This window comes from Tamandua tetradactyla, chromosome 1 (genome assembly GCF_023851605.1).
Source record: "Tamandua tetradactyla isolate mTamTet1 chromosome 1, mTamTet1.pri, whole genome shotgun sequence".
Taxonomy (NCBI): Eukaryota; Metazoa; Chordata; class Mammalia; order Pilosa; family Myrmecophagidae; genus Tamandua; species Tamandua tetradactyla.
Window position 1 is genome coordinate 69,459,785 of NC_135327.1, and position 16,005 is coordinate 69,475,789.

Sequence of the window (16,005 nt, forward strand, 5' to 3'; positions counted from 1 at the left end):
ACAGAAGTGGTCCTTTACCGCAAGTCACCTGCACACAGGGCTGCGGAAGGCAGCAAGGTGTCAGAGCACACACCCCCCCCCCACTGCCGGGCCCTCACTGGGCTGCCCACATCCATCCTTCCACCTAGTGCCTCTAGAGGAAGACAGCCTCACCCCTATTTTAATAAGAAAACCACACATATGATTAAGGCGTGATAGAAGTAGATCCCTGAGAGAGCAAAGAACACACATTCTCCACGAGCCCCCAGGGCCAGACAGCTAAGGAAAAGCCGAGGAAAGAAGGCAAACGGCAGAGGCTGAACACTCCAGCCCACGCACAGCCTCTCTTCACCTGCCCTAAGCGACAGCAGCATCACCTGGAGGGCTCATTAAAGCACGGCTGCTGGGCCCCCGGGGGGTGCCTGGACCAGCAGGACCCGGCAGGAACTGAGAGTGTGCGTTTCAAACAAACTGCTGATTCTGTGTGCTGTGCTGCTGGTCCAGGGACCACACTCTGAGAAGCACTGGTCAGAGCAATTAGAAACAGGTCCCAGGTTGCCTAGGGCACCGAGTGGGCCAACGAGTGTTCAGCTGGGGAAATAAACCCATGTAGATAGGAACAGAGCCAAGCAACCATACGTACATACACCTCACAAACCTAAGAGACCAGTGCACACACTTAGACCAGCAGGGGGAGGGAGGAAGCAGGGAGGAGAGGTAGGGAGGGACTACTGGCTAAAAGAACGGCCAGCTTGCCTACTGACCACCCATGGTTAAACGAAACAGAGAGGCAGTGTTCTTAGTGACATGGGTAGGGTACAGCCAGCACAGATGGAGAGCTCCTCCACTGGAGTCTGGCGCTCCAGGGAATGCAAGGAGAACTCTAAGGCTTTGGCTGTTAAGGCACCATCAGCCCGAGGCAGCACCTTGCAGGGACTGATAGCCAAGGCTCACCCACAAACACTATGGCTGGAGAGCAACCCCCACCCTGAGAAGAGGGATGTTCACAGATGAAGTCAGAGCTGAAAGCAGATTTCAGCCAGGGCATCTGCCCACGGATTGGCCATCAGCTCTTGCCTCATGTCATCCCCTCCCTGAGCCTGGGACTGTCCGACGGAATAGGACAAGCTGCAGTCTGTCAAAGCCAAACAAACATGGCAATACATCAGCAAAGCCCAAGGTGGCTGAGTTTTCCTGCAGTAGAGGGAGGGAGGGAGGGGGAGCACATGGCACAGATGTAGACACCACATCTACACGTACTGTCCGCATAGACTGACAGTAGCACAGACTGAGATACGGATGGGACCAGAATTACCTTCTCTGCTGGCCCAAGCTCTTGCTTGCTTTTTTTTAATCTTCTTTTAACCTCAAATACACATTTTACTCATGCAGAAGCATAGAGACTAAGGAAGTGATGACAACCAAAAAGGCATAATGACAGCCCCCGGTGTGTAGGTACAGCTTCTGTAACATTCCCAACCCCTACCCGTCCCTTTTCTTCTACCTCCTGGGCTAGGGGAGCAGCCCCACCACCCGAGTGTATAAATGCACAGAACACAGCCAGTGGGGAGCAGAGCTGGGATCCAAACTCAGGCTTTCTCACAGCAGTGAGTCTACTACCCCATCCTCAGGACCCAGCCCTTGGTGGAATGTTCTATTCCTCGTACAGGGAAGAACCAACTCTGCGTCCAGAAGCCGCCCTTTGCTCAGCACAGAGAGACACCAGACATGGGGAATCTGGCAACATCTCAAGCAGAACTCTCTGGATTCTGTAAAAGGCATAACCTGGGCCAAAGGCATGGTACCCCGTCCTGTCTGGGAAGCACGGGAAGCACACCAACAGAGAGGCACCCAGCTGGAGATGCCATGGGGCACCCGTTTCCTCCCCTAGCAGGTGTGGCTGGGAAAGGAACACACTTCCCAACAACAAAACTGTTGCTCTAAGAGAGGCAGGGAAAACACTAGGGTCATGGATCTGTAGGGGAGCAATACACTGAAAGTGGAGTGGGATCAAGGAAGGAAGCTGGGAAAGCTTCCTGGAGGTGGTGCCCTCTGAATAGCAGAGGTGAGGCCACCTCACACTGGCCTCCCCACAAGCCACTGATTCACCTTCTGTACTGGACAGGGTATTCAGCCTAGCAGGGGTCCTGGAAGCCACTAACAAGGCATGAAAAACAAGACTTAACCACCACCCCCAATTCCCTATTTCCAACCGGTGGAGCCAAGAAAATACGGCGAGGTAACGTGACAATCAAAGGAGTTGCCTTTAAGGAACAGAAAGCAACATGTGTTTACCAAAGAGGAAATGTTGTCATTATACTTACCTGTAATCTGATACAAGTACAGTCTTTGCCAGGGCTTCATGCTCACAAATCTATTACCTCCTGCTCTCCACACAAGCACGTGGGACACAGGTACTTTCACTGTCCACAACCTTTACAACTAAAGAAAGTTGAAGTGCAGTCTTTGTTTTACAGATAAGGAAACTAAGGCTCAGGGAAATCAACCCTTTCAAGGGAAGCAGTACTGAATCAAAAGGTAGTTCTCTCCCATTAAGGAAAGCAGGCCAATGGCTAGGGTGACAGGGTTAAGGTCCCTATGGAACACTCTGTAAATGAAAAGTTCAACAGCTTGAGTGGAGTGAGTGGATCCCAGAGGGAAAGCTGGACTCCCAAAGAGGGCGCAGTTCCTGGTCCACATGCTTGAGTCAAACAGCAAGTGCAAAAGTGATGTTGCAATGGCCTCAAAGAAAGCAAAGGACTTACCTGCTCTATGTGGACTTGCACACAGCAGGGAATCCCCACCTTAAAGGAAACAGAATCAGGATGAAACAGAAAACAGTAAATGGGTACTCAAGAAAGTACGTGACATAATAATCAAGGGAACCATATGATGCAAAATGTTAATAATAAAAATTGGGATTGAAGAGGGGCAGAGGGGAGGAATTTTGGAACTCAGTCCTTTCAGCATGCTTTTTCTGTAAACCTATGACTGCTCTAAAAGTAAAAAATAAAAAATAAAAAGCAAGGGCCCCCAAAACTGAAATCATCTTTCACTGAATTCAGTCACAAAGCTTTAGAATTTCAAAACTGACAAGACCCAGGGTTACTATAGCCTAGTTTTTTGTTACTTTTTGGAAAGTCATGGTCCTTTTCTGAGAAGTTCATGAAAACCATGGAACACCCCCCACCCCCCGCCAAGAAAAATACACATTGCTCCTATATAGAGAACTTGAGCTTCAATTTCAAAGAGTTGGTAGCTTTCCAGGCCCAGCATGGGGGTGCTGGCACTCAGGAGCCCAGGATTCAGCGTGGCGGTTTCCTCACTGCCCCATGCTTCACACAAGGTCCCCACAACCACACCCAGGGTCTCACATTCTCCACAAAATGGACAGCCTTTTCTAAAACTGTTTCCTTAAATAAAACTGAAAACAGAGTCTAAATTTTGCGGCAATATCAGTGTAGTTATTTTGCTCCAGGCTTAGATGGTGGGAAAAAGTTTCCATTAACACTACCGATCCTGCGGAGAACTGTTGAGTTCATTAAGACAGACACACACAAACCTACTTAATGAGAGTGCATTGAAAACTAAGTCACAAGAGAAACAGCCAAAACCCTGAGGACAAATGACCCAACAGTGACAGATACCAGATCTGCAGTCTGTCTTCATGTGACTTTGACGTTTAATCTCTCTGGGCCTCAGTTTCCTCATCTGAGAAATGGAGGTAATAATTATAAATTCCTAATAGGCAATTGTGAGGATTAAAAGAGATAATGTTGGGGTAAGGGGCAGGATATGTATAATTTTTTTTTTCTGTTTTCATTCTATTTCTTTTTCTGAATGGGTGCAAATGTTCCAAGAAATGATCATGATGATGAATATGCAACTATGTGATGATATTGTGAATTGCTGATTATATATGTAGAACGAAATGATCAAAATAGGAATGTTTGCGTTTATTTGGGTTTTTTTTTTTGTATTAAGAAAAAAAATTTTTAAATCAAAAAAAAAAAGAGAGATAATGTTTGGGGCTGGCCCAGTGAGTCCATAGGAAGAGAAGAACTCTCCCTGAAAAGAGGAAGAGCTGCTTCAGAAGGCTGCAGAAGTCACCTAGGCCCCTGTGGACCTCAGAATAGAACCTCTGGCTACCTGGAGCTGCTTTCACTCCTCAGCCTCCTCCTGGCCTTCCTCCCCCTGGATCCTTGACACTCCCATTCTCAAAATGTTTTCAAAATATTGTTGCACAGGAAGAAAAAATCCCTGGGATCTGACTAATTGGTCTTGTGGTTTGGAACAAGTGAGAGGTGACCTTTGTTCTTGCCATGGCAACTATTTATAGCTCTCTTGCTTATCAGTAAGTTCCTCAAGTAATAGATGACACATGGTCATTCATTTGTCTGTGAATTATTGGTACATCATTATTCTGACTCACATTCTGTCTGAGGCAGTGGCCCTTCCTATGGAACTCCATTCCCCTGCTCCCTATTAACTGCCCTTCTCCAACACACATGTGGAGCAGCCCAGAATCACTGGCCTGGTGGCCTGCTTCCCTACAACGTTAAGAATTCCAGGAAGGCAGAGACCAAATAGTTTTTTACCTGTGTACTCTTGGCTCTTTACACACACACACACACACACACACACACACACACACACACATCTACACATATTAAAGTTTAATGGATGGATGATGGACTAAAAAAAAAAAAAAAAACCACATGGCTTTGGCAATATAAGGAAATGCAGAAAGATTCCTGCAGGATGGTGAGGATAGTCAGAAAAGAAGATGCTGTGGTTAATGGAGCCCTTTCATTCTCAGTGCAGTAGTTACTTAGTGCACAAGTGCCTCATGGTGTGTCACTAAATGTGTGATGTGCTGGGAAGGGATGGGCAAAAAATCAGAGCATCTCCTTTTAAAATTCATGCTCTGGAAGTCTGTGTTTGTTGGGATAATGAAGAGAAAAACCTTATGTAATCTTAGAAACTTGAGTTTTAAAAGCAGCAGCCATCTAAGGAACTCAGCCCCAGAATCCAGGTGTGTTCTGTGCATCCCATGTCCCACTGTGACCAGATGGGAGGATTCTAACACCGCCCTCCTGGTGTGGCCCAAAAGTATCCTCTGGAAAATGTTAAATGGTCTGTGTGAACTATGTATGGCTTTGAAGAATCCAAACTTGTTCCCGTCCATCACCATGACCCCACATCCAGAGTTAACAACTCTACGGAGCTTTCTAATGGATGCGACCGATCTTGCCTAATTCTTTTATTTGCTCACCAAATTTTTATTTAGTAGTCTCCCTTGCCAGGCGCTCATCGTTCTCTCCTGCTGGTACATTAATAAACAAAATAGAGAAATCTCGACCCTCCTGGAGCTTATATCCTAGTGGGAGGAGATAGTGCATGGAACAAACGCATAAATTACATGGTTTATTAGAGGGTGAACTTGGGGTCATGAAGCTTGGGATAAAGGGGGTTCCTAGGACAGTGAAACAGAGGGCAATCAAACAAAGCGTTGTGTTTCTGCACCTGCATTCCTACCAGAGAAGAAACTCTCATCCAAGGAAACCAATTACAACCAATGCCATCTATAAAATCCATAGCATTGCTATAAATTGGACACTGACTCTGAGTAAAAACCTCAAGTAAAAAACAAATGAAACACCAACCCAGGGAAAATCAAGAACAGCAAATGACTGATGTAGTAATAATTCATTATCATATGTATACATTGGGCTCTTGTTCCTTCAAAGTGGCCAAAACGAAATTCTAGAACAGGCACATCCTAAAATACACCATATTTTCATCTTATTTTTCCTCCCTTCTAATAAGAAAGAGGAAAGCAAACCCTTTTTTTCAGATAAGACAACTGATTGTAGTTTGATAGAATCCTGAAATGAGGCTGTTTGCCCATTCATATTTTCAATTTAACCATCAGACACAGCACTGCAGGTCAGTGATACCAAACAGCTGTGTGAGAGTGCCTCCTTCTGCTGAACTGACTAGAGCTGTAGATCTGGGCATCATGACCCATCTTTTAATTTGACCAGAGAGCGAGAAGTACGGGGTTCTGGGGACAGGGCTCCATCAACATGACTGGGGCACCCACAGAGAACCAGGCCCTCCTGATCTGCAGCCTCACGGTGTCCCATAGCCTGAGCCCAGCTGGGGCCAGAGTGCACCCTGGGGCACCTCGGAGTTTCCAAGGTAACGGAGCAGTCCTCTGCTTACATAAAGCTTTTCAGCACCACATTCACAGCCCCGCAACCAAGCTCCCTGCTCCCTGTGCTCCAACTTTCTCAACCCCCAGTGACGGGGTCTGGCCAAGAAGATCTGGGCAGGGCATCCAGCCTGGAAGGTATTTCAGGTTGCCTTACGCAAAACCCAGGTACAAATTTCAGCCCTGCCTTTGTAGACGTATCAGTCCTAAAAACACAAAAGGTCCCAGGACCATGACAGCTAGAGCTTCTCCCACCTACGTGACCAGATTCCACAAGGTCCCCAAGCCCAGCAGAGGGATTCACAGAACTGATACACTCCCTATGTGAGCAATCTCCATTCCTGAACCACTCTATTCCAGCTTGCTCCGCTGCTAGTCTCCCTGGCTTAAGGTCAATCTTCAAAGTCCCCAGATCTGTTTAGCAAGCCACAAGATGAGGTTACCAACAAGTCACATAGCACTGCATTTTAAACCAGTGCATTTTTATGTCCTGCCCATCACGTTATTGCCATCCACTTAGTGACAGGAGCAACGCTGGGCCCTGGAAACACAATGTCTGCTCAGACTTCAAGCCTCTGTCTTCAAGGGGCTCCTGGCTGGTGGAGCAGACAGACAGCTAAAGAAACCATTTCAACACAAAACTATAGGGACTCTGGGAGGGCAGAGTACAAAGTGCTGAGAAAGCAACGAGGACAGCGCAGGTATGCACTCCTGGGGAACACGGGGCCTGGAGCAGGCATCCTGCAATGCACATTTGGCCAGACCTTGGGCATTTAAACAATGAATGTGGGCATTTACTGAAGACCCTGCTCACCTACACTCTTCTCTCAAAGAAACTCAACATCACTTGTCAAATAATACACTTTGCATGAGGGTTTTCATCCAGGTAACTGAAGTCTGCCTATCCAAGTATGCATTTTTTTTTTAATGTTTTGAAAATATAAGGCATTTCTGCCTGCTTAGTACAGTGATCAGATGGACATTTCCAATGGACATCAGACAGTGCCAAGTGTTAGCTCTGGGTCTAGTTTAGTCCTGCCGGCAACCCAGGTCAGGAATATCACATGCACTCTTTAGATGAAGCACAGGGGTCCAGGAAAGCGCAGTTACTTGCCCAGTGGGCAAAGGGCCATGCTGGCATGATACCCAGCTCTGCCCAGCTCCACAATTGTGTTCAATGTCGCCACCGTGCCCTTTGACCAGCTCCGTGCCAGTCCTGAAAAAAAGGCATGATTTTCCTTCTGCTATTCAAAGCCTTAGGGTCTGACTGGGGAGTGGCCCCTCCATGGGGGTTACTGGCTTAGACCCTCTAACAAGCAGCCTCTTCCCACCTCCCTCTCATTTGAATGGGGAAAGCCAGACACCCAAGTGGCCTGCAGGTGCCAAGGGCTCACAGCCATTCGGTAGCTTTGGAGCACACCCATGTGGCTTTTTGTCCGGCCCATCTCAACTCTGACCTTTGAGCAAATGCCTCTCAATGCAACCTGGTTCTTGTGATACTTTTCTATGATGAAAGGAAATATTATGCTCCTGGGTGATTTCTTGGTTAGATTTACCTTCCTTGGTGGTAAGGAGTCAATATTTCTTTAGCTTTCAGGTTTTTTGGACAGCATTCATGCCTGACCAAAGGAGCTGCAGACTGAGCAGGTACCTGCCCAACAGTGATCTGGGCTCAGGTAAGGAGCCCGATAGCAAGAAAGGGCAAGACCATCCGGAAGATGCTCCTACCCACCAACCGCTAATTATTCTCCACGACTCTGTGGATGTCCATCGGGGGTGGAAGGGAGGAAGACCCCACGCCCCAGAGAGGAACTGTGGGATTTTTAGCCAGCCAACCTCCCATCCCAAACAGCATCTTTCTGCCCTGTAAAGCCATGAGGAGAGAGTTTCAGACAGGAGTCATGAGGATTGGAGGAGAAAGAAGAGCTGGGTACCTACCTTCCGTGGAACCCCAAGGCTCATACAGTCAGTGCATCTGGGTCCACATGCCATTCTCGTTACCCCTCCCAAAATCCCAGCAAGCTAACAAGCATCCTGTTCTAGGAATGGGGAAACTGAGTCACAAAGGGGTCACATCATGGGTGCAGAGTTTTACAGAGAATAAAGTCCAGTCACCTGGATTGCAAATTCCATGTTCTTCTTTTGATAGGAACTGTTTTCCCCTTTCTCACCAGAAGGAGGACCATAACGAACTAGGGTGTCCAAACACATTAAAAACTGGGAGACAAGCAGGCTCCCCCTAGCCCACTACAGGAAACCCAAGAGAAGGACACATGGCCTTTCCCAAGACAAGGTTTCCTCATGATACAGAGAGGGGCCCTGTTTGAGAATCACTTTATGACCTTCTCTCAGTTATAATCTGGAGCTTAATCTATAGTTACCAAGGACAACCACAAACAAACAAGTCTGCACCTGGCCCCACACCTGGTTACGTGGGTTCCTAGAGCACAGTAGTATTGATAACTTTGTCTCCAAGTCAGAAGATCAACAGAGCTGAGGCAGGACCAACTTGAGGGCTTTACACCCAGTTATGACTATTTACACCCAGTTATGACTATGTCCGGGGAATGTGAGTGTGTGTGTGTGTGTGTGTGTGTATGTATGCACGTGCAACAAAGCTCAGTGCTGAGGTGTCATGACCTTAAGTGAATGACAGGGTAACCAGTAAGAGTTTCCTGTCTCAGGAGATGTTTTCACACACTGTCTCCTCTACCTTCCACAGCAACGTTGAGGGAAAAGTAGATACCTTGCAGATGTGGAAACCCCTACCCTACGGACATGAAAAGCCAAGTTCTGAGGCTAAGATCTTTCACATGAGGAATGAGACAGACTTGTAAAACCCGACCTGGTACCTCCCTGCTTACCTTCAGTGGAGATTATAGGAATGGGAGAGAGAAATTATAATTCAATTCTCCAAGTGCTTTACAGAGATCGTTTTCGTTTTTTTATTAATCCAAGACAACAGTGAACTCTGCTGCTTTGTGCTGCTGCTCCTGATTAAATTTTACTCCAGGTAAAGCCATATAAAGAATGACATTCTCCACCCGTTTCTCTAATATGCATATGTTTTATTGATGCGTGGCATTTTACTGTGTGCACAGAATAAAGGTGAACTGCAGTTCAACTTTTTCTGAATCATCAAAAATTCCAATTGTGCTAGGCCAAATGAACGAGTGCCACTGCACAGAAACTTGGAGAGAGAAGCAAAAATAGACCCAAGTTTGTAGCATGCATTCACATGTTTAGCCGCTACGATGAAGACCTGCCTGGTGAGTTGGCCTCTGCCCCTGCCATTTTTCCCTACGTGTTCTCCAGGTAATTCTGCCCATCAATAAGTTCTCCACATTCTGGCATTGAGCTGACAAGCCAGATGGCATAAGCAAATCTTGTTCATGCCAAGGTTTTAGAAAGGCAGATCAGCTCAGCAGTCTCAACCAATAGGTACTAAATAAACATCAAATAAACACGCACACCTAAAAGAACCCCATCTTCTATTACTCAGGTATAAAAGAAGCTCAAACAAGGTAGAGAAGAAAGGACTAGCAAGACTTAACCTCCACCCTACAGATGAGTTAGAAAGCAGTATGCTGAGCGAAGCCAAGGAAAAAAGTAGCACTCTAAGTACACTCTAAGTAAATAACGTTATTATTATTTACTTATTTTATCATAGTATAATTTTAATTATTTTCATCGCAATATTTTGAGTTTTAAGATAATTTGGGAAAAACGTGGAATGAAGTTTGTTCCTGTTTTATCTTTTTTAAACCAATTCTTTATGAAGGAAATTCATGGTGAAATCAAGATAGCAGTACTTTCTTTTTCAAAATCACATGTTGCCTTCTGTCTCTCAGGCTCTGAACTGGGCACTGGGGAAATGAATACAGACATAAAATGTTTCCTGGTCCCTGGGACCTGGGAACAGGGATGCTTCCCCAATCCGTACATAGAGTGGCATTATGATTGGAAAGAGCTCGTTTTGAAGGAGCACTTTTATTATTTTTCAGCTTCTCCTTCTTACTTTGTATGCTACTGATCAAAAAAAGCCAGATGTTTTTGTTCGCCCATTACATAGGATTGAAAAAAGATAAGTTATTCAATTATTTTTATTTTCATTATTATCATTTATTATAAGTGGAATGGTTGAGTTATGATAAAAGAGAGTCTTCTCCTCCTTAGTGCTGACACCATGTCAGTGGACATAACAGCAGAAATAGCTGCAATCAAGTTACATTAAGGCCAATGGCAGAATTAAGGTCAACACGGAATGTTCTGGAATGTTAGCAGGAGACTAGGGAGGGCTGACAAAGATGGTGGAGGCAGCCCATTTCACTCCTTCAAGGGTGGTCATGAAATGTTCCTCTGGGGTGAGTGAGCTCCAATAAGGAGAGGACAGAGACGCAGGAGTAGCCTTTTAACACAAACCTCAGAGAATGGCTGGAGTCTCTGTAAGTAATGGCTGCACAAAACGAGGACAGTCAAGACTTTATTAACTTTATTTGCTTCCTTCAAGAGCTTTTCCTTAACTCTGCTTCTGTATGCTCTTTGTCAAGCCTGACCCTGGAATCCCTAATTAGGTTCACATTCCTCAGTTAGCTGTTATCCTGCTAAGCGTTCAAGCCCAATTTAGCCTGTTCTAATCCCCATGAGAAAACATGCCTCCCTGAGAATGCAATTAAACCTTCTCAATCCCGCATGCCACAGATGGGGGAGTGGAAAAGAAGCAGAAGAAAAATGAGTGGAATCGTCTTATTATACTTGACTCTTAAAAGTTTAACAGGCAGCTGGTGAAGATTATTTCCCCTAGAAATTCTGGGGAAAACATAATAAACCAGGAGCCCCAGGCTTTCTGGATTCTCAGTCTGGGCTCTCCTCGCCTCTCTGGGCCTCAGTTCCCTTCACCCAATTACAAGTAACCGTGAGGATTTCTCCTAGTTCTATGATTCCAGTCACTTGCTTGAGAAAAAAAAAATAAACAAAACCAAATGGGTGTGTGCCTATCCCCAATGTGATTAGCTAATGCTGTTATGCATTTCCTTTTGGACACTCGTTTTCATAGCATTTAACATAGAGTGTCACTGTTTAATGCAGCTTCCTTTACCCAACTGAGGACCAGACCCACAAGGCCAGGGCTGGATCTGTCCAGACTTAGTCAAACATCAATCACCAGTCACAGGGAATACAAGAGAACTGAAACCATAAAATCCTGCTCTGCATCCACCATTTCACCAATATTTGACCCCGATCAGAAATCGGAAGGTGTCTACTATTGGAATGATATCTTAAGAATTCTTCTCAAAGTGAATGAAAAGTACACTTTTCGGAGCAGAGTGGGCAGGGACGGAAGACCTGGACCCAGAAGTTAAAAGCCCCGCTCAACATCACCCAGGTAATAAGTAAAGACACAAAATCAGGGTCTACAGATCTCTCCAGCAGGTCTTCATCATATTCCTGTGTGTAAAGTTACAAGAGAAAAAAAAAAATCACAATTTACAAAACCCTAATGGCATGCTATGCTAAGGAACCAAAAGAAAAATTTAGAAGTCCAACTTCAGTGAAGAAAGATAAAAATTAACATTTACTTTAAGAAGTCTTTTAAAAATCTTTTATTCTTTTCATTTTTGGATCATTCAAAATTCCAAGGATCAAGACTGAACTGCATCTAAATTATGGATCCATTTCCATGAGAAAAATCCTTTTCTCCATTCAGGGTCATTCTTTATGTCATGATCAGCTTGGAAATGTGTCATAAGGAATTTTGTAATGAATAATATAGTACCAAAATTAGTAGATGACTTCCACTTTACCTTATTAGAACCGACAGATGTTTGCATCTCTACAATTCCATCCCTGCCCATGATTTCCAAAGCTTCATTGAGTGAGAGCTCAGTAGTATTTTCAAAGATGTATTTTCAAAGATGGCATCACTTTGGCAATGAGGTAGAGTCAATCTCCCCTCACCCTGAATCTGGGCTTGCCCCATGAACTGTTATGGTCTAACTTCTAAACCTGGGCCTTCAGAGAGCCAGAGCTTCTGCCTTGGCCTCTTGGAACCCTCATTCTTGGAACCCAGCTGTTATGCTGAAAGGAAGTCCAAGTAGCCACATGGTAAGGCCTCCAAGGAGGAACCAAGAGCCTGCCAACAGTGCCAGCTGTGCTTCTAATCTGTAGCCAGCACCAACTCCCACAAACAGAAATGAGAAGGCTTGGGACTTTTTAGCCATCCCACTGACCCAACCAACACTACATGAGGCAAGGACTGCCGTGCCAACACATGGAATCTGTCACAAGAAATAATTAATTCTTGTTGTTTTTACCACTAAAAATGGGGATGATTAGTTTGGCTACAACAGATAACCGAAACAGAGCACAGGAGTTGAGCAAGAGCTAGGGTGCCAGGATACTGGTAAAGCTTTGAGCATGTCCACACAAGTGTGCTGGGTACTTAAATGTCATCCTTCACTGGCGACTCAACAGGGGGAAAAAGTTGAGCCAAACAGCTCTCAAGTACTTGAAAAAGCATAGCACAGTAATAAAGTGAAGTGAAGCAACTAGAACTTCCCAAGTAGAACTTCCTGGGTGCTGAATTAAAAAACACATACAAAAGGGTTCAGAGTGACAAGGTAGATCGGAGATTATCTGGGATGGGGTAGGGAAAGGGTGTTAGGAAAGGGGAATTTTTGCTTGGAGGGTGCAGAGTGCTTAATAAAAGAGTTCATAATATATGACTGCATTTAAAGTACATAAGCAGACAAAGCTAAACTACGGTGTTCTAGAGCATAGCATATGCAAAAAAATGGCACAGAGGGGCTTCTGGGGTTATTTTCTGTTTCTCCATCTGCACTGTGATTACCCAGATACGTTCACTGTAAAAAAACTCATCAAGCTATTAATGTATGCGACTTTTCAATTTTAAACAAAAGTTTATTTAAAAAATATATATATTGATTTCAAGCCCCCAGAGTCAGCTGCATTTGAAGAGATAAAGCTCTGCACTTGCATCAAGAGAGTGAAATATAAAGGACACTCCTTGTCTTCTCTCAGCCTACTCTGATTAAATTACGCAGACCTTCCTCTCTAAACTTTTATGTTCCTCTTCTGTGAAATGGAGGTATTACCTCTCGAGGTGGGTGTGAGATAAGAGAGACAATTGGAGAGCCATTTATGACGCAATTGCATAAAATAAATACCATCAGATTTGAGTGGAAGGTCGGGGAGAAGGTGCCCCTTCGTAAGATGGCAGAAAGACGAATTAAGAAAAATCTCAATGGACCATGAGAACTTAATGGATTTGGCCTGTCTCTCCTGAAGCACAAATTCCACAGTATTATCCAGACTTTATACTTCCTGGGGCAGATTTCTGATGACACAGCTGCAGTAACAAGATGGATAATGTAAAGATGTTTTAACAGAAATAAAAACAGACCCCCCTCACTTCCCCCACCCCTTCCTCTTTAACCAGGAGACCAAAGAGCCATTAGAGCTTAAGATGACAGGTCTAAGGGGGAGTGATTAAAACTCTGGGAGTCCACCGACATCTGGGAATTGCCCTTGCCACGATGTTGATAGCCACACGTCCCTGTCCATCACGGTCATTTCCTGAGAGTAATTCTATACACTCCCGAGAAGGACATTTTGGATGACATGCCTCACAAGGGTAACATTTAGAACGACTCATCCGGCGGTCGCAAGCAGGCCAAGGAACATATTCGTCTTCAACGTATTCATGTTTCAAATAAAAGTTAAAACACTGAGCTCCCAAGAAGGGTATGGGGTCTGCTGAATGAGGACCTTAATTATGTTCAATAAAGCGGGCTGCCTTCCAGATGACTTCCCAGGAACTTCTACATTCCATGTGCAAATTACGAGAATATATCATCTTGTGTCTGCTCAACAACAGTTTTTGAATTTGCTGTTCTAGCCAACCTTGCCCCAAGCAAATCAATCCTTGGCTTTCTCAGGGACTGCTCCCATTCCTCCTGAGACAAAATAGATCCCCACCAAGGAGGAAAGGCATCCGCACTGGGTGAAGACATCCCCATACACAGGTGTGTGGCCAGTGGGACACAGGCTGGGTGTCAAGACTAGACCTTCGTGCAGGACACGGACCCACAGCCTGGCACTGCAGGCCACTCACGTCTCTTGTTATCCCTCAACTCCAGGCAAAACAGGCCCATTCCCAGCTCCCTCAGCTCCCAGTTTTCGAGCCTTGGCTTCGGCTGTTTCCTTTGCCTAGCAAGCCCCCATTCTCACTTCTTCCTTCTGCAAGAGTATCCACACTTCAAAGGACAAATTCAAAGGCCTCCTTCTTCGGCAGACTACAGACCAGACGTGCTGTCTCTCACAAAGTCCTCCCCTTTCTCTCTCACCAGCTCCAATCCTCAGTCGCTCTCTCCCTTCTCTACATCATGGTACGGTCATCCACGTTTGTGTCTTGTCTCACTTAACCCTCCCGAATGAGGTAGCTGCTAAATGTCACCCAACTTAAAGCCACACACGTCCTTTAAACGGAAGAGGGTGCTGGCCAGGACGTCTTCGTAAACAAGGAGCTGTGGGTCAGAACACTCTCCCCTCAGACTTCCAAGATGGCGGCTTTATCAAAGCTCAGAATTGCGAAAAGTCCTGTGTTAAAGGTGAAGAGCCGGGAGAAATAAAATAATGAGTCGCTCCAAAGCTTCCAGAGAAATGAAGTGGGTCCTTTTGTTTTTTTCTCGAAGGGACAAGCTTAGAAACAAATATGATCTCCATGAGCTTGTAACAACCTCCTTCTGGTTACAAAGAAAAAGGTCTAAGTAGGTAGTAATATTAAATAACGTGCTATTTCCAGTTTTTAGAACAAGTGGCAGTCCCAGCATATTCCTTGGAGCAGGACATGTATACTTTGAACAATGCCAGCTTTATGTGATGAAAGGGTGATTTCCAGGCACCAGGCTACTGAATACAGGAGGGCCTGACAACTCGTGTTGGATCTGAGGCTCCCGCATTAGGCTGGTTCTTACAATGACAGGAGGGCTCTCAGGGAGCAAAACATTGGGCAGATAACAAAGGCTAATGTTACTCCCCCTCCCACTCTCCTCCTTCCGATGAGGCCACAGAGTATCCAAAGGTCAATTCCACTGCTGAGATTTCCATTTGAAACCAGCTACAGGCTCTTCAGATCAAACCCTAGATTTCTACTGACCTTTTGTTAATGATAATACAGAGAAAGTATAAACCTTCAGGGAGGGGCTGTAGGTCCCTTAAGTAAATCTGCCCTTCCAGGGCTCACTGCTGGTTCTCTTAGAGTGGTTGTCAGTAAAGAAAAGAAATAACACAAATACACAAACGGCACACTGATCCATACCTTCATTGGTCAGTAGTCCCGATCTCTCATTCATTTATTCATTCCACCAGTAGTTAGAAAAAAAGGCTAAAGAAAAGAAACCTTCAAAGAACCAAAAGATTTTCTATATAATAAAAATTACAGATCAAAATTTCTGATTTTATGAGACAAAAGAAAGTTTCAAGGGCTGAGAGATTTCAAACAGAGTCCAGAGGTTATCCTGGAGGTTATTCTTATGCATTATATAGATATCCCCATTTTAGTTTATGGTGTATTAGAGTGGCTGGAGGGCAGTGCCTGAAACTGTTGAGCTGTGTTCCAGAAGCCTCGATTTTTTTTACATGAGCAGGCACCAGGAATCAAACCTGGGTCTCTGGCCTGGCAGGCAGAAATTCTGCCTGCTGAGCCACCGTGGCCCACCCCTGGGCCTTGATCTCGAAGACAATTGTATAAAGATATAGATTTAACAATGTGACTGTGTGATTGTGAA

At 45.1% G+C, this 16,005-nt stretch overlaps 1 protein-coding gene across 8 annotated transcripts in view; it reads right to left on the reverse strand.

Annotated features, from left to right (window-relative positions):
- The window catches only part of TNS3 (tensin 3), a 434,926-nt gene that overhangs the window by 235,318 nt on the left and 183,603 nt on the right, over window positions 1-16,005 (reverse strand). For 7 of the 8 annotated variants that reach the window (XM_077118732.1, XM_077118722.1, XM_077118777.1 and 4 more), the window contains one exon: window positions 2,745-2,783. The exons of the other annotated variant lie outside the window; for it this stretch is intronic. In XM_077118732.1, coding sequence (XP_076974847.1) covers window positions 2,745-2,783 — 39 coding nt within the window. The remainder of the gene's footprint in view (window positions 1-2,744; window positions 2,784-16,005) is intronic. 8 annotated transcript variants of the gene reach the window in all.